The sequence below is a fragment of the Venturia canescens genome, chromosome 3 (assembly GCF_019457755.1).
Source record: "Venturia canescens isolate UGA chromosome 3, ASM1945775v1, whole genome shotgun sequence".
NCBI classification, from domain to species: Eukaryota; Metazoa; Arthropoda; class Insecta; order Hymenoptera; family Ichneumonidae; genus Venturia; species Venturia canescens.
This window is the reverse complement of record NC_057423.1, coordinates 3062367-3086240: the sequence shown is the minus strand read 5'-3', so window position 1 is coordinate 3086240 and position 23874 is coordinate 3062367. Positions and strand designations below refer to the sequence as shown.

At 43.2% G+C, this 23874-nt stretch overlaps 1 protein-coding gene across 12 annotated transcripts in view; it reads left to right on the top strand.

Moving 5' to 3' along the window:
- The window catches only part of Liprin-gamma (liprin protein kazrin), a 125749-nt gene that overhangs the window by 63621 nt on the left and 38254 nt on the right, over positions 1 to 23874 (top strand). For 9 of the 12 annotated variants that reach the window (XM_043413591.1, XM_043413590.1, XM_043413593.1 and 6 more), the window contains exons 2-3: positions 8557 to 8766; positions 11884 to 11996. The exons of 1 other annotated variant lie outside the window; for it this stretch is intronic. In XM_043413591.1, coding sequence (XP_043269526.1) covers positions 8679 to 8766; positions 11884 to 11996 — 201 coding nt within the window. In that variant the 5' untranslated portion in view covers positions 8557 to 8678. Of the gene's footprint in view, positions 1 to 8556; positions 8767 to 11883; positions 11997 to 18430; positions 18544 to 23874 lie in introns of those variants that run through there. 2 more of the 12 variants (XM_043413596.1, XM_043413597.1) reach the window with 2 other exon arrangements.

Genomic DNA, 23874 nt, shown 5'->3' with positions numbered 1-23874 from the left:
ACGATAATTTTTAAAAAAAGGCTGTCGACGCTCCAATTTCCGACAATTTTAAGATTTATTACTAATTTTTTTTTTTTTTATTATAAATAGATTATCATAATAGGAAAGTTGGTATTGAATTTGGGAAATGTCGATCGAGCGGTTTAAATTTTATGATTATTGGAATTTTACGAAAATATGAGTTTATCGAAAAATCCGCTTTAATTTTTGGAAATGAATTTGGAAAAGTTAAAAGTCGATAAATAAGTTAAAATTTCATTTAAAAAAAAATTAAAAGTAACAAATTGCTTTCTCAAGCTTTTAGAACAATGCTTAAAGCTTCCTCTACGAGGAAGCCAAAATGAAAAATATAACACCTCATAGAGTTATTTTCGTGCATCTTGACCATCTTGAGGAAGCAATTTGGAAATTTCAATATCCAGCATTTTTTCCCCCCAATTTCGTTGGACTGCAGCGTTGCAAACTGCTTTGACGATTCGTTTTGAAGGACGATTAATCGTGTCACAAAATATCGATTTTGTTTATCCACATTTTGCAATTGTCAGCGCAGTCACGCGGTGGCTACGAGCTTGAGCCCAGAAGATGAATTCAGCTCCAAAAATGCCGAATTACCTAAAACTTTGATGTTTTCCTGGCACAATGGCCGAAGGCGTAGACCAAACGTAGTTGTCGCATTGTCACAATCAATTCCCCTTAACCCACTGCGTCGAGGATAAAAAGGCTCGAACTTCCCAGAAGGAAGATGTAAACGCGCGGAGTCGAGACGAAAAGAGACGGTCGAGAGGGGAGGGAGAGGAAAAGTACAGTAAAGTGCGAGTGGTGCTTGCAGCACGCACATCAAGCGAAGAGACTTTGCTGATTAGGCAGCTGTTCAGGAACCAACCGGGTCGCAACGTCAGGTGGCGTCATGAATAATTTCCGCTGTTGGAAAACCGTGTGACGTGTATACGGAAGGGAGAGGAACGAGATGGAGGAAGGGAGCGGAGAGCGAGCGTCGGATGGTTCTGGCAACGTTCCACCTTCGACTCTCGTTTCTTCCTAGCTTCCTATTTCACTTTGGAGCGTTCTCTCTCCCTCCTCCGGCCTCTCTCTTCTTCTTTATCGCGAAAGCCTCAATTACCCATTTCCCTGTCTCTCTCGCCCTCGGCTTTATCCTCACCTCCCGATCTCTGCGGGCTCGCGCGCACGAAACGTCGAGCCAAAAGTCACTCGGCGCGGTTTCTGCACTCATCGCGCGCGGGCTCCCCCTTCGGTAGGCGCGCGTAGACGAAAAGTCCGTTTCTCTCATCTCTCGAGAACACGCTCAACACTTCTCGTTTATATGCCTTCCGGGTTTAGAGTGCATATTAACCCGCTTCGCCACTGCGAACTCGCACTGCCGTTTTAATCGTTGCGTATGTCTGCGTACGAGCACGTACAGCGCTCTTAATATATTTAGACGTCGGGAGCTTTCCGAAATATAGGATACTCCGAACGAAACAGGAACTAGTAAAAACCCATCGACTTTCATCCTTTCTCTTTGCCAGAAACCGCAATCGTCAAAGAATAATGAAGCCCGGTGACTGGCTGCTTTTTCATGAGTTTACCAGAGATAAGTTTCCCTCGGCGTTCATTAGGCGACTCGTATTGTTCTGGACTTCAAAGAACACGTGTCCAGGCTACATGGGTACAAGCATGTTCTTCCTAGTTGTATGATTTTACAGAAAGAGCAGTCACCCAAAGTAGCCAGGTTAGAGCAGTTAGTTACCCAGCTCCATTGAGAGTAATTGCTAGAGAAAAGTTGATGCGCTCTCGAGCGAGCGATTTTTCAGTGCTGCATCATATTTTTAAATTACCTGCGCTTGCTTACTCTTCCCCAAAAACGATCGAGGGAACTTGAGCGTCATCGAGTGTCCAAAAATCAAACTAAAATCCGTTTCTACCGAATTTCGTCGGGGATATAAAAAACGTGAAAAAATGTGATTTATAATTAGCCGATTCCGGCTGTCGATTGGCGCCACCGTCGATTTTGAGTTTATCACGTGAGCTCGATGACTCTTAAGGCAGCAGCCTTACGAGACAGCCGAGCATTTCGAGCTGCTGAAAAGTCCGAGGATTTAAGGTGCACACTCATAAACAATGAATATCGTGCACACTCCTACCGGCAATATATTCATATCGTTTGTGCACACCCGGAGTGTCTGTTATTGCGAGGACGAGTGCGAGGCAAAAGTCCTCAAGGAAAAACTAGCAGCAACCGTGCGTGTACTGCGCCTCGCTTTCAGTGCTGCTGCTGCTGCTGCTGCGAGGGAAGTTAGTCAAACTTAACTTCAGGGGGAATATAGTGGGCTGCGTGAAAGGAAATGTACGTGTATTCCTTCTCGTTATATTTGCATATAAATCTAGGGTAGACGAAAGAGAGGAAGAGAGATAAAGAAAAGGAGAGCAGGGTGTTCCAACACTTTTCTATATACGTGCAGATATATAAATGAGCCATATTTCGCACTGAGAAACCTCCTGTAAGAGCTAACTTTGTTGGCATAACCCAATGTACACATGCACACATGTATCATCGCGTTCTCCACATATACGGGAAAATAGGCGTCGTGAAAACTCGAGTATTACACGTTTTGCTGGCTCCCGTTGTACACACAGTCTCGAGGGGTTTTATCTGCGCCGGAGGAGATCTCCTACACTTGGATTCGGAGGCGACTTTCCGCCATCTCAAAGACGAATTATCATTCCCTAGAAGCGTCGGTTGCACAGCCCGAAATTGCGATGGGAGGCGCTACCAGTGAAACGTCCTTTTTCCCTCTTTATCTTTGCGCATCCGACGAGATCCGTTGATCTCTCGCTCTTTCTTGCTCTTCCAATTTGCCGCTGGAGACACAATCTCGCGGCGTTTCTTCCCCGAGACGGCGCTGTCCCGTTGCTAATATACTTTTCCTTCCAGTCTCATCGTGCCACGAAAATCATGCGGAAATCCATATTTTCGAGGCTCGAGACGAAAATTATTTTCTCAGGAATTTGCGCAAGTGTCATTTTGGAGAAACCCCTCGTCCTTCCTTGTTCGTATCGAAGGCGGGATGAACGAGCGAAAATAAATGTCAGCAGCGTCATACTACTCTTAGTGTTCTTCCCGGACGCGATGCCCGAGTGTGGGAAAATATCTCGTGGGAAAAGGCTCGCCCGACGCTTCGATAACACGCGTGACATAATACCAGGTGAAACGGAGAAAAGAGCAGGAAGCGGAGAAAGTTTTTCCAGGAGGGTTTGACGCATTGGTAACGGGGAAAAGTGACCAGTCGGACACCCTCCTTCGCAACTTCCTATCGCAAGTTCTCTGTCGTCGCGATGGCATGTTTGCGAACGATGTGAAAAGCTTACAGGTCGTTGGAAACGAAGTTTAAGGAGTTTCGGTACAGGCGATACAATGTTGCCATGCTAAACCATGCTAAAAGCATAAAAAATTTCAAAAAGTTCAAAATTTTATAAAATTTGGTGAACATATTCTTTAGTGCCAAATTTGACAATATAAATTTTTTAAGATTTTTCTTCTACACAGTTATCGAGTAATTGATCACTAAAGTTGACGTGTATAAGCATAGCGTTTCCATATAAATAGGTATACATTCCGGGCATAAGAAATCTGCTTTAATGCGTAATTACTCGATAACTAAGTAGAAGAAAATTTTGAAAAAATTTGTGTCTTCGCACTTGATGTTGAAGAACATTATCACCAAATTTGATCAATTTCTTAATATTTAGACTTTTGTACCGAAACTCCTTAAGTGCTTCCAGGAGGCTTTCCTCTTGGATGGGCTCCCCTCTCACAAGGAACATCACTTTGGTGTCCCCCTCCGATTTTCTTGAAACTGCTGTATGTGAAAGAGCATTCGAAAGTAAGAGACACGTATTTTTTTTTATCGGCGGAAAAACGGTTTTAAGGGGTGAAACCACCCTTGAAAGTAAGGCATGTCAGGGGGTGATTTTGCAGTTTCACCAGCAAGCACTCAACAGATTTTGATAAAACCAAAACCAAAATGTTTCTTATCTGAAGTGATGAAAAGTTCACCCTGTGCACGAAAAAAAAAAAAAAAAACAGGGGGTTAACCACCCTTACATTCTTATATTTCTCACGCCACAATGAAAAGGAACGAATATGATGGAATGAAACGGGTTCTATTTCCATGAAAACATGAAAATAAAGTTCACATGTTTTTGCATTTTTGCAAAATAGCAGTCTTAAGGGGGTAAACTACCCCTTTTTTGAATTTTCGTACTGTATGTGGCTTATTTCTGTTTTACATGTTTTTGCTGATTCGAAATATTATAATAATTTCGAATCAAGATTTTCTGAGGTATCAAAGTCAATACAAGACTCTGAAAGTGTGAATCTCCCCCACTCGATTTTCCTCTTTATTCGCTATTTCAAAATTTCTCCCTGCATTTCGTTCAATTTGGTTGCTCTGCATCGAAATTACGAATTCAATAATTTTAGGAACGTATAATGATCGTATTGACCTCAATCTTGGCGGGCAAGGGAAGGAGGAGGGGAGCCATTTGATATTTACTACGATTCAACTTTGAAGTCTGAATAAGTCTATGCTGTTGATCTTGTTTACTAACGAACATTTTTTAAATGAAACTTCAATACACATTAACAATTCATTAACCGTCTCATAGTATAGAATCGGATTTTATTAGATAAGTACATATATCGAAATAAAATATAATAAAACCTATCATTTCCAGCAATTATGGCTCATACGTTGTACAATAATGATATTCATCAAAAAAATGTTTCAAACACAAAGATTTTTTGCACCATGCACATTTTATAATCGCTATATTATTGCAACCAGGTATTTCACAGTGTGTTTTTGATTGACCGAACCCAAAATCAACAGGATTTTCGAAATATTCCGGTTTTTCCGTAATATAATTACTTTTAAACCATGAATATTTGAAAAGATTGATATAGCGTGGAGATGACAATTGATTGTGGGCCAAAGATTGCAGTTTGATTATATTATTCCTCAAATGTAAATTTATATCAGCATCCACTAATAGAACACTATCTGAAAAATGTCGTACAAAATTTTTCCATATCCTGAATCCAAATACATCAAGCGGTTGAATTTTTCCAGTTGTACCTTTTGGGATAATCATTGTGATGATTTTTTTATCATGAGGGGTGGCTTCACGTACAACTTTGGGGCAGTGTCCACTCCAGGAATCAATCAGTAATACATTGTCACTTCCAACATTCGGAAAAAAAACTTTTTCCATCCAAATTTTAAAATGATCTGTAAACATATAACAAATTATATATTTATAACTATATTTTGGAAAAAGTTGATGCACCCTTAACGATAATACGCACCGGAAGTAAGTTTCCCAGATTTCGATGCTGTTACTATGACGTTATCTGGCTTAAACAATTCGTTCGTTACTCTCGGTCCAAATTCACCTTTTGCCTCCTTTAATACTATGAAAAGTGGAGAAAGTAGTTTCCCGTTGGCATTTATTGTTGGCTGAATCGTGTAGCTATGGGTCGTTGAAGACACTGATTGTACAACGCATTCAACTTTTTTCGATCCTTCCATCGCTAAAGTTCGTGCTGAATGGATTTCCAGTTGAAAACCGCTTTGGTCCGAATTATATACATTACTTGACCCATACTTTTCTATTAGTAATTTAACATCTTGAACAAATTTGTCCGCATTTGTTTGCAGAAGCGCTTCTTCCTCCACAGTTTTTCTCGTTATAAATTTATTAATTTTTCTGGAAACAATGCGATGCGATTTCTTAAATTTCCATAGCCAGTTATGAGAAGCTTTGAATCGTATATCTTCATGGCCTATTTCTTTCTGTGCCTGTAGAGCCCACTTTCGAAGGTCAATATCATGAACAATGACACCCGCGTCTACAGCAGTTTTCATATTCCGTAATGTGTATTCAGAAATTCGAGCAAGTTTTTCTTTATATGTACCACCCTTGTTCAGTTGTTGTGCCCAGCGTCGTAACTGCCGTATGGATTTTACAGATTTGTATTTTTGTTTGACGGTTTCAACACTGTAATTCTTTTTTTTACCAGATCTCCAATATTCAACAGCTTTTTTTTTATAATCATAGCTCAGCTCATCGTCACCAGAACAAGCGTCGGAATCGACATCATCATCCTTTTGCCATATCATATCTTCAACAGCAATTGCTTCGAACTCTTTAAATGGTTCTTGAAAATCAAGAGTTTCTTCCTGTATCATCTCAATCCCGTTGTAATCTTGCATAGAATCGATTAAAATTTTTTCGAAATTCTCCTTCATCTCTATTTCTGCATTATTAACAGGAGTTTGTGCAATGTTCATAGCTTCAAATGTAGCCAGTAACAATTTGATAACGTTGATTGGGTTGACTTTCATGCTGGTAAAAGTAGTAGGCACAATACACCAAAAGCACAGAAAAAGCACGCACGATTTGGAGCTCACTCAAAAATGCACTAGTACAATGCTAATGGTTACCGCCTTCGAAAATAAGTATCGAAAGAAAAAAATATTTATTAATCTCACGATGCCTGATAACGTTTTTATCTGATGCATGACTCAAGAATATTCGGAATGACTAATGTTATTCGGTGTGTGAGAATGCCAAAAATATCAGGTGATCATAACTACTTGATAACATTTTTATCTAGCACAAACACCGGGATCATATGTCTACGCCTCTATTTTTCCGCCAAAGTTATGAAAGTGTTTTATAGAGGCATTTTTATCTGTAGCATGGTACCTATTCATTTACGTGCAGTTTACAAGCTTTCTATGATCACCGAAAAAGTAGTTGTGAGAACTTCCCCCCCCCCCCCCCCCCCCCCCCCCCCCGCCAAACCGACACCATCCAGGTCAATACGAGTTTTATATGTTCCTAAAATTATTAAATTTGTAATTTCGATGCAGAGCAACCAAATTGAACGAAATGCAGGGAGAAATTTTGAAATAGCGAATAAAGAGGAAAATCGAGTGGGGGAGATTCACCCATTCAGAGTCTTGTATTGACTTCGATACGTCAGAAAATCTTGATTCGAAACTATTATAATATTTCGAATCAGCAAAAACATGTAAAACAGAAATAAACCACCTACGGTACGAAAATTCAAAAAAGGGGTAGTTCACCCCCTTAAGACTGCTATTTTGCAAAAATGCAAAAACACGTGAACTTTATTTTCATGTTTTCATGGAAATAGAACCCGTTTCATTCCTTCATATTCGTTCCTTTTTATTGTGGCGTGAGATATATAAGAATGTAAGGGTGGTTAACCCCCTGTTTTTTTTTTTTTTTTTCGTGCACAGGGTGAACTTTTCATCACTTCAGATAAGAAACATTTTGGTTTTGGTTTTATCAAAATCAGTTGAGTGCTTGCTGGTGAAACTGCAAAATCACCCCCTGACATGCCTTACTTTCAAGGGTGGTTTCACCCCTTAAAACCGTTTTTTCCGCCGATAAAAAAAAATACGTGTCTCTTACTTTCGAATGCTCTTTCACATACAGCAGTTTCAAGAAAATCGGAGGGGGACACCAAAGTGATGTTCCTTGTCAGCTTCGGAGCCTTTAAGGGCCTTCTGCAGTTGATGACAATCGTCAGAACACACAGCAGGAATATCCTTAGAACTCCTGCTATGACGACAAACGTTTCGACAAAATTATATACAAAGTCCACTCCTGCGTACGTTCATTTTGCATCCCTCGCGTTTCTGTATTCAATTTACAACGACACTGGATCGCTGTATTTGACTGGTGGGCTTTCATCATCTGATTTTCGGACTTGGCTCTGCCAGCCATTGATATCTGGTGTTGAGACGAACCCGGCAACGGTGTGTGTGCCTGGCGTTGAGCTATGAACTGTTCTCGGCCCTCAGGACTCGAAGTCCTTGATGACCGATCGACATGGGAATCCAATTCATCATATTTCCCAAATGAGTTTGAGTTCCAACAACGAAGAGCTTCCCCCATACTGCCAGGATCGCTGCGAATGAGGAAGTGACGTTTCACCAGTGAAATAGGTGCTCCAAGATTCGATGTAACTGCTCCATGCTGTGCAGGAGGTTAGCAGCAACCCATTTTCTCCAGTCCATTGTTTCACTTCAATGAGGAATTTCGCACGTGGAAACAATACACTTCGATAAATTTTCTTCGGTGAAAACAGTAGGGGGATTGCGTATTCCAGCGAGTTATACGGGAGCATTGAAAATGCGAGATAAATTTGATATCGGATATGCGTTCCACCTCCGGCTGAGGAAACTGAATCTCTCCAATAAACCTGCTTCGCACATATTTTATCAGCGCCTTTGAAACATTCATTTTATTGTGCTTTTCCAAATATATTGCATTTCCGAGTGAGAAAATATTCGTTGGATGCTGAAGAATATTTGATTGTAGCTCGAGATCAAAATTCCTGTCGTTTTCCTGTTTTCAATCTCACACGAATCCCTGAAACTGAAGACGTAAAAAGGAGCATTTTCATCCACGGTTACATGACTGAAAAAACTACGATACTTTCACGCGCTACTTGTTCTCCAGATATGATTCGGCTACGGGAGCATTCGTCGAAGCTTTGATCCCGCGAGTGTCTTCAACCTTCGCGAGTACAGAGGGAATAAAAAACTAAAAGAAAAACTGATAAATAGTGAGAAATAAGCGATATGAGCGCGGTGATAGAGGATGCTGCTAAATCACGAGCCGGAGTATTCTCGAGGGCTTTTGCCAAGCGTGCTCAGCCCTACGAGGAAGGTAAGTTTCCGCAAATAATATACAGAACGAAAGTTACCGATCATAATGGAATTGCGAGGAGACTAATTTATTTAGTGGATTCTCACGAGCCGTTAACCGGACAGCGCAGTTCCCCGAGTCTTCGAATTTCGTCGAAGCTGCTTTAAGGTTGTTCCTAAATCTTTTTAGAGGCTGCACGGAGAGACTTTCATACGAATATTTCGGATGAACACATAGAAAAATTTGCTGTTTTGTAGCAGCCCTGTTGTACATCACCGTTCTATTACATTTCACCAAAGTGCACAGCAATTTTGATGCCGAAAGCAGTTGTCTCAAATTTTACTATGTACGACAGGCAAAAAAACGGTCTGTGACATTCTTGCATCGAACGTTCCATCGATATCTGAGTGTCACTCGTGTCACTCATGAGACATATTCGCGTCAGCAAATAGAAACATTTTTCTAGACCTCAAAAATTTGAAGCAACAACCTCAACGCCAAAGTTCCTTCGTCGGAGCTCTTCAATAATCGAAGCTGCACTTTGCTTTCACCTACTTTCACGCGGATCTATATAAATTGCGCACAAGCGCAGGCCGAAAAAAAAGTGTGTTCAGAGTCCCGACACACACACACACATCCGCGTCTCCAGGGAGAATATGCGGCCGTAAAGAATCATGTGGTTTGGGTGCATCGGAAGTCTCGCGGGAGTCGAGAAAGCACACACACACACACACACACACGTACAGGGCTATATGTTAGCGGACGTAATATTGGAATATCCCCATATATCATGCTAACCTCGCCTAACTTCCGTGCTCCGACGACTCACGCCCTCCTTTTTCCATGTACTACACTTTCCTCTGTAATACGATCCACATACGCGGAGCTCTATGCAACTATATCGGCACGTATATTATGTGCAGGGGATTACATGCCTGCTTTTCTCTTGGGTGCTCACTGGAGCCGACGAATCTTCGATGTACGCAGTACACACACGAGCAGACGTGCCTGATACATATGTATTTTGGAAATATATGTGTAACACTTTTCCAAGAGCATGTGCAAAAAGTCTCTTAATATTTGATCGTACATGTAAGACATACATTGCATATTGTACATAAATGTAGGTCCTGCATGTAGTACTCGTATGTTCATTTAAGGGGTAGGCAAGCGGTGAATGTACATCGAGGCTTTCGTGCTGTGGTATTTCAATTTTGATCATCAGATGCTTTCGTACGAAGGCTTTTTTCACTGCTGCTTTTTTCTTCTTTTTCTTTCCCTCTGCCTTCGCTATTTTATTACACAATTTCTTGAATATCTTCGTGAGAAACTGAAGCAATTCCGGGCTCCCCGTACACAAGGTGCACGGCGCTCGTGACATCGATAACCATAACTGCCCCAGGTGCGTCCCACCTTAACACAACGCTTTCGAACTAATGAACAAACCTATTCGGGGCTTATCAGAAAAGCGGAATATGTAGGCTACTCTAAGTGCATGCTTCGACCCAGTGGAACAGTCCTTCCGTTTCTATATGTGTTATTATGGACGTAAATACTTGACGATTAATCCGATCGCGTTGAGGAATTAAGCGGTGCTTCCTACGGATGCTGTTTTTGCCTTCGAACTTTCCGCAATGTGGGGACGGCTCGAGTATCTTTATTTTTTACCTTCTCTGACGTTATACGTTCCCAAAAGTGCAGCGTCAATAATTCGATGGTGTAACGTCAGTTATTGGACTTCGCGTACGTGATAAAATTCCAGCGCTGTTGCCCTCCGCGATTGATTCATCGGGGCCTGAAAAAACTATGGAGCTTGACTCGAATCTGTAAATTTTAAACGACGCTGAAGTTTCCAACATTGGAGTCCAACGAAATGAAGGAAAAAAACGTTTGCAATTCACCAATTTTTTATTTCACGAATCGTTGGTGCAGCTTGAAAAACTACGAATCGCAAATTAGGCAGGGAAGAAAATAGGAGAATTACTGGAATTATTGGAGAGTTATTTTCGATCATTTCGTTGGACTCCAACGTTGAAAACTTCAGCGTCATAATTTCAATTTCCATACACTCGAGAAAAGAAGCATGAAAAATTCTCATTCGCGCCAACTCGGAGTTCAAGGTTGCGGGGTGGAAAATTCGACTGATCGACCGCGAATTGCTCTCCTTATGAAATCCGATTCAGATGTTTTGATTGGACTCCGGCTCTACTCGGGTTGAAAACGACGCTTGTGCACGAGAATCACATTAATTATTCTTGCCGAATGAATAACGAGATTTTCAATATCTTTCCGGTTTATTTAATGTGGAATAAGTTTAAGCTCGTTCCCCGCTCGTCTGGCTTCTCTCTACTATTTGTCGGGTTGCTATCTTTCCTCCTCTAGGAACTTGTCGATAACACTTTGAGGCACTTCCCTTCTGGACGAAGTTCTGCCAGGCTTTCGCTAACAATTCCTTTCCCGCATCTCTCCGTCCCTCTCTCTCTCTCTCTCCTGTACTTACGATTTTGGCAACGTCGCTTGGGAATTCAATTATCGTCCCGTTCAAACACCCGCGAGAAGGAGAGATAATGTGGCTCGAACGAGACTCGGGCAGGCTACCATTGAGAGGGATGAAAGTTCGAGGCTGGGGATCGTTTAACTCCGCGCGACGTTGGAATCGCGCCTTGAGAATGGGGGAAGTAAAGATAGAGAGACGAGGAGAAAGGCGAAGGAGGCTTCCTATCTGAGGACGACTCGTCGCTTGATAACGGCTCGTCATACACCGATTCCTAGGCCTGATTGTTGTGATGGCAAAAAGCGCGTGACGTCGGGAAAGAATGACGAAGGAGCGAGTGATCTGGCTCTTACGGTGGAACGCTTCGGAGCAAAGTTTTTCTCTTGGTATCGATTATACGAAAAAGTAAAAACTCTGAAAGCATGAAAACAGATTGCAACTTTTAGTTCGATCGAATGTGGGTCGGAGGTGAGTAGCTCCGTGTGGAAAAGCATCGAGCAACGAGACTTGCAATCGCCTCGCAACAAAAGAGAAAAACAACAGCTTTGTTACATTTTTTATCTCAAATTACGACTGCGTCAGCATTCCTGCTCGGAGAGCCGAGCCTCGTTATTAATTTGACTCGTTCAATCTCTTTGTTGCAGCTCTGAAAAGCTTGAGCAGCTTGAACAAAGAAGGTGAAGGAGTTGGCATCGAGGATGGAGCTGCAACGCACCCCACCTTGGCCTTAATGCGTCGCATCCTCGCAGATGCACAGGTTAGTTATCCGACCAATAATTACCGCAGTTTTTCATCCCAGCTCGTGCATCCCCCGTGGACTTTTCGATGAAAAATCGTCGTAAAAAGTGATCAGCCTACGAAGGGGGTGTTAGCAGCGAAAGCCCTCTGTTCATGACGCCGAAGTTTGCAACGTTGGAGTCCAACGAAGTGATGTAAAAAAACTCCAATTCCAGAAATTCTCCAATTTTGTTCCCTACCGAATTTTCAATTCGCAGTTTTTCAACCTGCACCGATGATTTCGTGAAATGAAAAATTGACGAATTACAAATGTTTTTATCGTCAAATTCGTTGGACTCGAACGTTGCGAACTTCAGCGTCGTCTTCATTCCTGCTCCCGTTAACGCAACTCCTTCCACTTCCATTTCCCATATAAATACGAAGAGGAACTCATGGGAAACAAAGCCGAGCTATTCGTTCATATTTCCCTCGAGTTTCGTGCTTCTACGCCGTGATATTTATCGAAATAACGGAACGAGCAGGGGGTGCCGTAAAAACGACGGTACGAAATCACACGTGTGTGAATATCCACGTATTCTTGCGACGAGAAGATCGCAAGCTTTGTCACTTTGTGCATAAAATCATGTTTCGTTGCGTCCTTTCGCTACGAGAGGTCCCTGCACACACATAAATACGTTGTAAAAGCGTGGGACGCGAGGGCGTTCAGGAAGAATAGTCGGTGTGGCAGCGCCGCCGACGGGGAAAGGGGAAAAGGCAGTCCGGGCAGACCATACTATTGGCACGAATAAAAGTAACTCGAGAGAGCGAAGCCTCCGCTTTTTCCCTTCGCCCTCTTCCCCTGTCCTTCTTCTTCTCGTGTGTTTCTTCCTCGCAATTGTGCCGCTCGCACACAGACTTTCATTAGCGGCTTGTGTCCGCAGGAAACTCGTCCACGTTTCTTTCCTTTCTCGAAGCCGTTTCATTCTCATCAGTCTTGCCATTATCGCTCCTCGGATATCAAGCGCTCGATGGTTCCACACGTTCCGTTTGAGGGAGCAGCCGCGCGTGAAAGACGCTTCAACTTCCCGTTGCAGGGCTGCTCGCCGACGGTTTGACCTTATTGGAAAAACAGCTTGCGCATATAATTGGAACTTTGCAAACATTGAGCAGATCGCGATACAGTTTCCTTCGATCAATCGTCGGCGATTAGAACTTTGAAGTAACGCCGGATAGAACGCTCGAATAAAACGCCATCGTTCTCAATACCCCTCAACACGTTTTATCACCGAGTTTTTAATGCTGCCCATCCGATCTTCCGGCCCCAGTACGCCCCCAAAGAACTGTGGCAAGCCTCCAAGACCATTCGGCCCGGAGCACCGAAGCTTTCTCCCCCAACTTTCGACACGATTTCGAGGAAGCTCCTGAAAAAGCTCTGGCAAATTACAATTCCTTCAATTCCAGTCGTTTGTCATCTTCGGAAGCTGGAAACTGAAGACTTGCTTATCGATCGAGTCCACGGAAATTAGCCGTCTCGAGTCTCTGCTTCGTGTTATTTGCAATTGCCGGACACAACTACGCTGGGTGAAAACAAAACGGAAAAACTGCCGCATTATTCAGGGTGCGGAGTCGGACGTCCCACGGATTATGAGGGTCCGAGCATGCGGAATGCTGCGCCCCCCGTGTACAGAGAGATACGCCGGTGTGACGTGTCCGTCATATTCATTTCTGGGATGGTTTACTATGCACATGTAACCGAGGCCAACCCGCTGAAGAGAGCCGACTCGCAAATCCCTACGTTATGACTTTCTAAAGAGGGCGAGATTGCGCGTACTCGTGCTCAACACAAAAGCCCATGACGAGCGTGCCTTCCGACCGATAAATAATTTTCAGATGCCCGTGTCTATGTGCCTGTGACGTTTTGCCACATACTCTTTTGACAGGCTTGTCCACCGCTGTGTGTATCACAAAATCATTAATTCATGCCGTCGAGAGCCTCGAGCTGAGGGTGCTAATGGACAGAAATTAATTACTCTCAAACTCGATGGATTTTTATCTCGGCTCCCACGGATTTCACTCTGTGAACATTGAACTCATGGCCCTTGGAAAAAAGTACAATTAATTCTGGCTCTTCAACGTTATTTCGCGGAACCCTCTCAACTCGTTAATCGAACTAACCAAATGGCACTAAAATATTTCTTGTTCATTTGAAATATTGAAGACAAAAGTTTCATCGCTACCGCTGCAACGTCTCGCTTATCGACGACACGAGAGTGCGAGTCTTTTTCCACATTAATTTCGATGAGTTTTTAACTCGAGTTTTTTCCATCGAGGGTTTGTTAGCGTTGAATTTGATAACTTTGACTCGAGGCATACGGCAAGAAAGAACTGAGGAAAAGTCTGCAAAGGTCTACGCTTCCGATAAAACGTTGCGAGCTTAATTCCCAATGAAATTTTCCGCTGGAGTATTTTCAGCTACAATATCTTCCGTATTAGAGCGCAATGAGTTATTTCGATAAGCAAATATGCTCCCGACGTTGGGGAAACATGTTAACAAGCCCTCGAACACGAATCAGAAAGGCTCTTGATATTACTCGCGCTCCAATAATCTCTCGCACAGACGACTGCAACTTTGCATGCTGCATCGTACAGAGCAACAGGAAATCTCGTTAGTGCGCTCGCACAAACGAGAACTTGGATCAATGACTGGTAACAGCGGGCGAGAGAGGAGGATAAAAGTACCGAGCGAGAACGAGGTTTCCTGTTTAATCCTCAAAGTCGACCAGCGCCCGTACATGCGTGAGCTCGATCTCAGATTTTCATTCGCGCGGGGGCCAAAGTCAAATGAAAATCTGCCTCCCTCGATTCAGTTCGATATGCGACCGAATTGTGTCGCTCATTCAACGCTCCTATTTTCCGGCTCGCAGTCCTCGATCTTATTCGCACAAACGCTCAAAGTTGAACCCTTCCAAGATTCTACACCAATTAGGCGAATATAGAATCGTTTTTGAGGTTTTTTTTTACTGCTCTTCGGTGAGTAGTGGCCTTCGAATAAAAAGCACGTGCGATCACACTGCTTCGAAATTCTAATCGATTCGTGTTTGGAATGAAAACTCGCTCGCACGGACCGCAGCGGCTTCGTTTTTTGTAGGAAATTTTCCAATTCTTAGAGTTAGAATTGTGGGCACGGAAAATTAAGGAAATCGAGCCTTTTTCAGCCGCCCCAAGGTGGGCAGACTTGCAAACATTCGGGCAAACTCGCCTTTCGGGAAGTCGAGTTAGTTTCGACGATAAAATACCGAAAGACGAATTCGTGTGTCAGCATAAAATCGTCAATTTCGCGAGTTTATCGGCTCAGCCAAATACTTGGTTGGCGCGAAACGAAAGCGCGCAGGAGCATCCATCGCAGAATCGCTTGTCCGTGAAGTGGAACTCCCTCATCGGTTTTCGGAATTACCTTCATTAATTGAGCCCGATGTTCGCGAGTAATTTGCGGCTATCCAGCGATGTGTAATCGTCGACATTTCATCTAACGACGCGGGGAAGGGAGGGGGTGAAATGTGTGGAGCTGCGGGCAATACCTGAGGGTGAATCTCGATGTAAGCTCAATTTGTGTAGTCGCGAGACATCGTGGCTGCACTAATTTCGTATGAAAAACATTGCGACAACGCAGAGTCGTAAACGCGCTCAAGACCGCGGCGACTTTGTCGTCATTTTCATATTCGCCAGCCCCCGTTATTCGAGTCAGCTTTTCCCCTGTGATCGTTCAAGATAAACAAAGAGGTTGGTCATTTGATGCCCGTGGTATAACAGCGTCAAAGTCGAATCCGTCGCCCCGACTCGGGAAATTGGCCGCTCGAATTGTGATCCCTTCGGAAAGCCTCACAGTCGCGTTCGTCTCGGTCGAGGCTGAATGAGAGGAGGGCAAATGAGAGAACGGGGGGAGAAAGGTCGCGGGCACGTTGACGGGGACTACGAGCAACTGCAAAATGAGCTGGAGCCTGATGGAAATGGTACGTGTGTAGGCATACGGATTTGGTCTAATATCCATTGATGCTGTCGCGCCTTACGAACGTAAAATAGAGAAGCAGAGGAAGTTTGATTTGATAGGATATATTTGCCTCGGTATCAACATTCGGCATTTCCAGCCATTTACAAAGGAATTTAACAAAATAAAATAAAATACTCGTAACTCATATAACAAAATGAAGTATAAAATTAAATGAAAAATAAGCCAAAACGTAAGTAAAAATACAATAAAATAAAGCAAGTGATGAGTCGTACGGGATCATACAAAAATTTGAAACGTTGGAGTCCGACGAAATTAACGAAAAGAAACATTTCTAATTCAGCAATTTTTTATTTCACCAAACCGTTGATGTAAGTTGAAAAACTACGAATTGCAAATTCGATACGAAACAAAATTGTTGGACAATTACTGGAATTATTGGAGAGTTTTTTCGATCATTTCGTTGGACTCCAACGTTGCAAACTTCAGCGTCATTAGAAACCACACAATCATGTAGTAATTCATACAAAAACATAAAAACTTTTAACCAACTATGAAAATTCAAAATGTGGGTAAATGACACAAATAATAAAATAATAATCGCGTCACCAAAATCCCTAAAACTCCAATAAGATATTTTGATATTTGATATTTAATTATAAAATGCCGAAACTTTTTTTTAATTAAAAAATAAACGAAACAAAATATTTTTTTTTTCTTTTCAAGTCAAAAACAAAACAATGCAATTGGTGAAAAGAACAACATGGAGAAAAAAAACTATAGCATAAAATATCACACAAAATATAAAATCATACAAAGTTCAGGATCGCCTGGAGAGAGAGCCGGAAACAGGGGTGCTGACGTTTGCCATTGCTGCTTGCATAATCAAGTCCAGCATCGTCCTCTCCAAATCTTACAAAAGATGATTGCCTTTCGACTCGTAAAGGCTGTCTGAGAAATAAGGAAATATAATTTCTGTATACGGTGCCAATAATGTTCATGGAAGCTTGAGTTTGAGTGACCGAGGGTGAAATAGAGATCGATTGGGCAAAGAAAAAATTCACTCGATCGCGAGCGATCCTGAGTCAAGTGTGCTCGAGCTGTCCTCAAGATTTCGTCTTCCAATAACAGAAGAGTATAGACATTTCGGATGAAGAATCTTCGAGGCGCATTCGCAGTGGGATGTCACTCGGGGGCTGGGAATCTGCGAGGAAGCTGAGAATGTAGTCTGAGTCGAGGCTTTTTAATTTGCGTCAACAGAATCGTCGTTGATGACTTTCCACGATGGTGTTCCTTTCGAACGGAAAAAGCGTGGCTGAAGAAACGCTCCCTGCTGTGATAAACAGAAAGCTGCATAAATTTTGAGAGAAACCGCGCTTAAAGAGCGCTCTTGGAAGCGGCTTCCTTCACGACGTTAATCAAAGGAGCACGCGGCGGGGCTCCGGAAAAACGCTTAAATCGTGGGAGATACGATGCTCGCCATTTGCGAGGAGAGTGAAGCTCCAAGAAAATTATCACGGGCAACAAAAGCTCGGGGGGTGCGTCAGGTTGACTTAACGCTGTTCAGGCCCGCCCGGTATTCTCGTAAACTTTTTAAGCGACGCTTCCGCGAGCTTTTATATCGTTGGCCGCGTTAAAATGGAATGGACAAGGTGAAAGTTGAACGGAGCTTGAGCGAACGTTGTTTGCTCGAGGATTGGCTACGTCGTCGTTGTTTCAGCGCCCTTTTCCCTCGTCCTTTGTCTACGGTCGTGAGGGCTCGACTTAAAATTTCGAGTTTGTTCCTCGTCATTGTCAATTCCTCGTTTGCGCCGCACGAATCGCTCGAAGAAAGAGCTCCTTCGTCGTTTTCTCTTCGTGACCGATTCTCTTGAAACATTTTCGAAATTTGGTTTTTTTATCTCAGACAAACCGATTTCCCGGAACCGTCGGAACCACGGAGAAACATGGATTCCTGTGGAGTACTTTCACACCGAATTAACCCGAGATATCAAAGCTGAAAAATTCCATCATAAATAGTTGAAGTACCAATGAAAAAACTCCCCAAATATCAAAAGTCTGTCTTCTTTTTCATCGCCGCAAAAAAATCGCGAGATAACCTTAAAGTACAAAAGGGCAGAAAGCCGTTTACATTTTGATTAATATAAAAGCAAGCAAGAGAAATGAGGAATGAAAGCTCTCTGTAAATGAGATGAAAAAAACACAAAAAAAATATTTAACGATCCTGTGGAATGGAAAACCTTGAGATGCACTTTGTTCTTTAAATGTCCTCCCGCGTCTTGTCATTTTTCCTTTCTTTTGGCCCCACTTTAGGTTGCGTCTCTTCTGTCTGTGCTTTACCCTTCGCAGTGCCCTTGGCTACTCGGGTCAGAGTGGAAGGGCGACCCCGGCGAATGCAGTCGACGTACGGGGTCGTTGAGTTCCGGTCGAACAGTTAGTTTTTCCCAGATTTTCCAACGGTCACGAATCCCTCCGTCGCATTGGCGCTGAATATGCGGAGGGAGCAAATCACGATCGGTATTTTCATCTCGCAATAGCAGCCGATCGAGAAGTCCAGAAATAACGGAATTTCTCGTCCGAGGTACGTTTTCGAAGTTGCATGGAATTTCCCATAGTTAGTCTGCTGAGTGGCTGAGCGACTTTCACCCTTTTTGTTTCATTCCCTCCACCTGTGGCCGGACAACGAGTCCGTATGTGCGTCTTCGCTGCTCTTATTACTCCCTCGCGTGCGCTGTTGAAAAAGCGACTAAAAAAGCACGACGTCCCATTCCGCGAGGCGGTGAGCAAGGCCGTAAACCATACTTTTGTACTCGTGTAGACAAAATCTCTGGCAATTCGTGTGGAAAAATTGTTTTAAAGCGTGCTGGAGCTCCGTATTTTAACTAATTATGGAAACGGTTTCAAAGCAATGCAGCAGGCGACACAAAGTCGAGCGACATACGACCTTAATAAATACTGTCGCGCAGTGAATCCACTTTCTCACGCACAATCAGTTCACTTGACATTCTGTAGTTTATATGAAATTTCAATGAAAAACTTCCACTCGGCTGAGCTTCGACTGAGTTCTGGAGCTTTCACCATCCCCGAAAATCCTCGTTTTCACGAAGATTATAATTTGTCGTTTGCAATGCACAATCCTCAGCGAATACGGTCTCGAGGCACGAATCCGATATTCGTACAGCGTTCGTACAAAATGTACACGTTTGTGTGGACTCAGGCATTGCATTATCCATGCAGCACCAAACGAACGATTAATTCATTCATTTTCGTCAGTCGTGTCGCCACGCGGGCGACAAGCGAGAATTAAAGAAGTTCACCTGGTTATCGAGTTGACGAAGAATAAATTTTCAGGCCCGAGGATACTTCGTTCGTGAGAAAAAATGAAGAACATGTTCCCAGCTTCGTAAAATCCACTCAGTACTCAAAAAGTTCGCGATTGATGATTTTTTTCTCGACAAATGATGATTATTGGGAGGTTGACCCACACGGCACTTTCACGATGGCAACGTTGCAACGGCTTCTGGCATGTTTTAACAATGCCAAACGTTTGAACTCTACCAGATGAACTTCCTTAATTTATTGCCTCCTCGTACGTCGTTATTTCTCCACCGGAAGTCCAGCGTATGGTTTTCCCACCGGCTGATTTGAATCCATTTTTTTTCTCGCGCTCATTCCCTCATCGCGTTCCTCTCCATTTTCTCCTCGGAGTAAAACGCCGGGAGGATTACGCGTCGGGGGTTTTCAGCTCCCGGAGAAGTCGCACCGGTAGCTTCTCCACGAATCCGCATGGTTTACCAGGACGCTTTTCCTCCCGGGTTATTCCACCCCTGATTTACATATTTTCCCTCGAACGATAAGATTATCTCCGATCTTAGAATTCTCCGAGTTTCTATCCGAGAGGTTGGCTCCTTCTGGCTCGAGGATTCCTCCCCGACTAATTCTGACGTTAAATTTCGCGTAACTAATTAATTAGAAGCTTTACTATTTCGAGAGTTTCATTAAGTCGCCCATCTGTGACGGGCCCTAGGCGCGTTCAGCGATCCTCACTGATTATCATAAGCTTGCTCCCCGCTCGCCGTGATCAATGACGTCGACGGGAGTGCAGTGCTTTCGCATTGCACATTCACGCTTCGCGTTACGCCGAGCGAACTCTCTCGCTCCACTCTTCTCCTCGTGCGCGAATTTAACGATACACTCTGACGTCTCTGACTGCTTCCCCCGCCGTCTCTCTCCTCGCCCTCTTTCTACTTGGCTCCGCGTGTGTATATGAAAGTGCAGCATATTCCACGTGCATTTTGCTCCTTCGCCCCGCGCCCCATCCATTTTCAGTTACTAATGGATTAACCCCCCCGGCCCGCCGAGCTCTCGGCCCGTTCTCACCCAGCCTCGCCGCCCTTATTCCCCGTTGGCTGTGCCCGTATCTAGCTCTCGTCTATGCTCTCCACGCCCGAGTATTGCATTTCCGCGGAGTGCAATCCTCGACTCGATGCATGAGAGAAAGAGAGAAAGCGAGGGGGCACGAGTTTGCTGGTAACGTTACCGCGCTCTGAATATTGCGTGCTCGTGCAAACACGCCCGCAGAGTTGTGTCGTCGACGACCTCCACTGAACCAAACGCTCTCTCCCGTACCGCGAGAGCGCACACAGGCATTACAGCTATTCAAATCGTCCACGATTATGTTCGGGCGGCGATGAACAAAGGGACGTGACTCGTGTGACTGCTGGGCTCGTGAAAACGATTCTAGCGAAGCCTTTTTGTATTTAACCCTTGAAAATACACGTCTCCGAATGCCCCTGTGCACCGCGAAAGCTCCAAAAATCGTAACTGAAATATTGCCGAGGTCCTCGACGCTCAATGCGGCATGAAATTATAACGGAAACGTATAAAGGTACACTGATAAAAAGAGGTTGGTAAATTCAACTCGCCAAATTCGATAAACGAAAATGTTTTTTTTTTTTTTTTGTAACTCGAATGAAGAACAAAAATATTGGAGAAAATATAGAAGAATTATCTTTATTCTGGCTAAAACTACAAATTAAACAATCAAGTTTCATTAATATTTTGTTGGATTACTCAAATGTGGATGCAAATTTTAAAAAATTGTTGTTTTCAAATCAATGAAATCGGTGGAAACAATTCCATGTTCGTTTCGCCACCATCTCGTAAACAATCCGATTTATTTTCATTTTACCGATTCTTTTTTCAGTCTACATTTTCGCAGGGAGTCTCCGTTCGTCGTTTTTTCGCATGACTTTATCAAATTACATTTCGATTCCGTCGTTAGACAATTAAAGACAGTCCAAAAATACTCGGCGAAGACACCTTCGCTGTTGCACGAAACACAGACATTTTTCGGCCCGAATATCGAATGGTTTCGCACCAATTTGGTTTCTCCGGAACGTAGCGAAAATATATATGTCGGGTATTGGCGAACATCGCGTTCGGAAAATCCTGTTTTCATTCCCGAAAGAGCATACGCTTGTATGCACGAAACGAGAAACTTGTGTCCGATTGAGACCATACGAGGCACTCGATCGATCGAATTAACGTTGTTCACTACCGAGCGATATCGACGCTCTGCATTTGTTCCGGCAACGAACAATTTTCGCACGCTGTGCTTACGCAGATTCGAAATAGTACGTGCACGAGCCCGATCCACGAAATATATGGAAACACGCGCAAGCTTTTGTCAATAGAACGTATTTCTCGTCCATTATGTTCGATAACGTGTACGGTCGCTCGATGAACAATAGCGAGTTATTCAACTCGAATAAAGTTTGCACGAATCGAGGAAAATCGCTTCATTTCTAACGAGACTTGAACAAAGGGCCATTCTGTATTCACTTATCCGGGCACGAGCGAGCTTCCTCACATTTGGCAACTTGAGAATTCTCTACCACATTCTACAATCGGGTTAAAATAACACCCAATATCGAAATCTATCAACTTCGTGGGCTCCGAGCAAAGGCATCAAAATTATTATCGAAATATTAAAGCCTCACGAATTAAGTTGGATGAAGATGAATTCGAAGCATAAATAAGACAGCCACACGAAAAATAATCGATTTTTGAGCTCAGGGACGAGACAGCCCTATCCCAGTGGGTCAAGATCAAGGTCATTGAAAGGTCAAATGAGGAAAAAGCATCATCAAATCTACTAAAAACTACTAAAAATGTAGGGGTTCGGGTAGCTTAATCCGAATCCGGAAAATAAAAATAAACACAAATGATAAATAACGAAAAGAATAAATAAAAAAGGCACTTGGTATACGACGTTGAAGTTCGCAACGTTGGAGTCCAACGGAATGATGTGAAAAAATTCTCCAACAATTCCAGAAACTCTCCAACTTTTTTTCCTACCGAATTTGAAATTCGTAGTTTTTCAATCAACACCAATGATTTCGTGAAATAAAAAATAGTGAATTATAAATGTTTTTTTCGTTGGACTCCATCGTTGGAAACTTCCACGTCGACCTGGTATTTGGGTAATCGTTATTTGGAGTCAAAATAATTTTACCCTTTCCGCCTCCTCCTAAATCGCTTTGAAATCCATTAAAAGTAACGTTGTCATTTTTTCAGATATTTAAAACAATGCTTAACCCTTGACCACGAAGGTTGAAGTTTTCCGTTTAAAATTTTACTGTCAGCCTAATTTTACTGTTTGTCAAATCCAGAAATGTTCAAATATTACTTTACAAGCATGTTGCCACATGGGAAAAATTTCTCAAACTCCTACCCTCAAAATGTTGTGTATAACATCAGCGAATTACGATCATTTTCGAAGCAGGCTCGCGTTCTAAATTTCGATTAACTCCTTTTCGAGCTGCCACGAAACTGATTAGCAAACTGTAAAGAAATTTGACATGGTGGAACAATAGGGCGGTGTTTGATTAATATTGACCAAATGTCATTTCCTATCCGACCATAAAAATGTGAAAATCTTATTTTCGAATTGTTTTATTTCGTCATTTGATTTTTTAACGAGTCCGCACGCTTCTCTTTTTCGTGAATTTGAAGTATTTATTTTTTCGTGCTAAGCAGACGAGTCCTTGCTCCTCCACGTTGCCCAATTTGCATTTGAAAGCGCGGTTTGTAGCACATTTCTGTTGTCCTCTTTTTTATGTGAGCGTAGCGAGAGAATGTGCTCCTGCTGGTCTTTTCTCATCCGCGTCTACTTCCGTCGTAGCCTCGAAATAACGTAATTTCTAGGGGCTCCTGTTTTTTTCGACCGGTCTCGTCGTACTTTCGTTCCACACTCATTACCTCCGAAATGGAAAAGCTCGAATGCGTATCAGCTTCTAGTTTAGGGAAAAAAGTCTTCGAAGAATTTCTTTAGCGCTGGCCTCATCCGGCGTGTTCCGTAAGCGTTGCGGGCTTTTTTGAGTCTTTAACCGCGATTCTCCTCGGGCCTTTGAGACGTAGATATTCTTCGAAAACTGCCGCTCTTCAGAGTTTGCTTATAGGCATGAACGAGGAAATCACACTCGTTTTGAAAGCACTGCACACAGTTTTGGCGTACGGGAGCCGAAAAGTCGACAAATCGAGCGGTAAGCGAGCCAACTTTTCCGACGGTAGTAATACGAACAATGCGCGAAGCTCTGGAAGGCATTGTCACATAAATAGAAGAAACTTTTTCCACCGATACTCGCCGATCGGTCGATATTTATTGTCGAAAAGATTGGAGTTTCGCGCCGCTTTGTCGTCAACGTTCGTTCCCTGTTTTCATCACAGCTCATTGGCCTCCGTTCGTGCAGTTTGAATTTCAATCTTTTGCGATCGTCCGTTCGCAATCCGCAATGAAAAAGCTCCAAAAACATTATTGGCCGAGGAGCGGTTGGCCGGAGTCACAAATTCTTCTGTTCACGAAAGCGGAGCTCCCGAGCCCGGAGTATCCCCGCGCACAGCGTATACG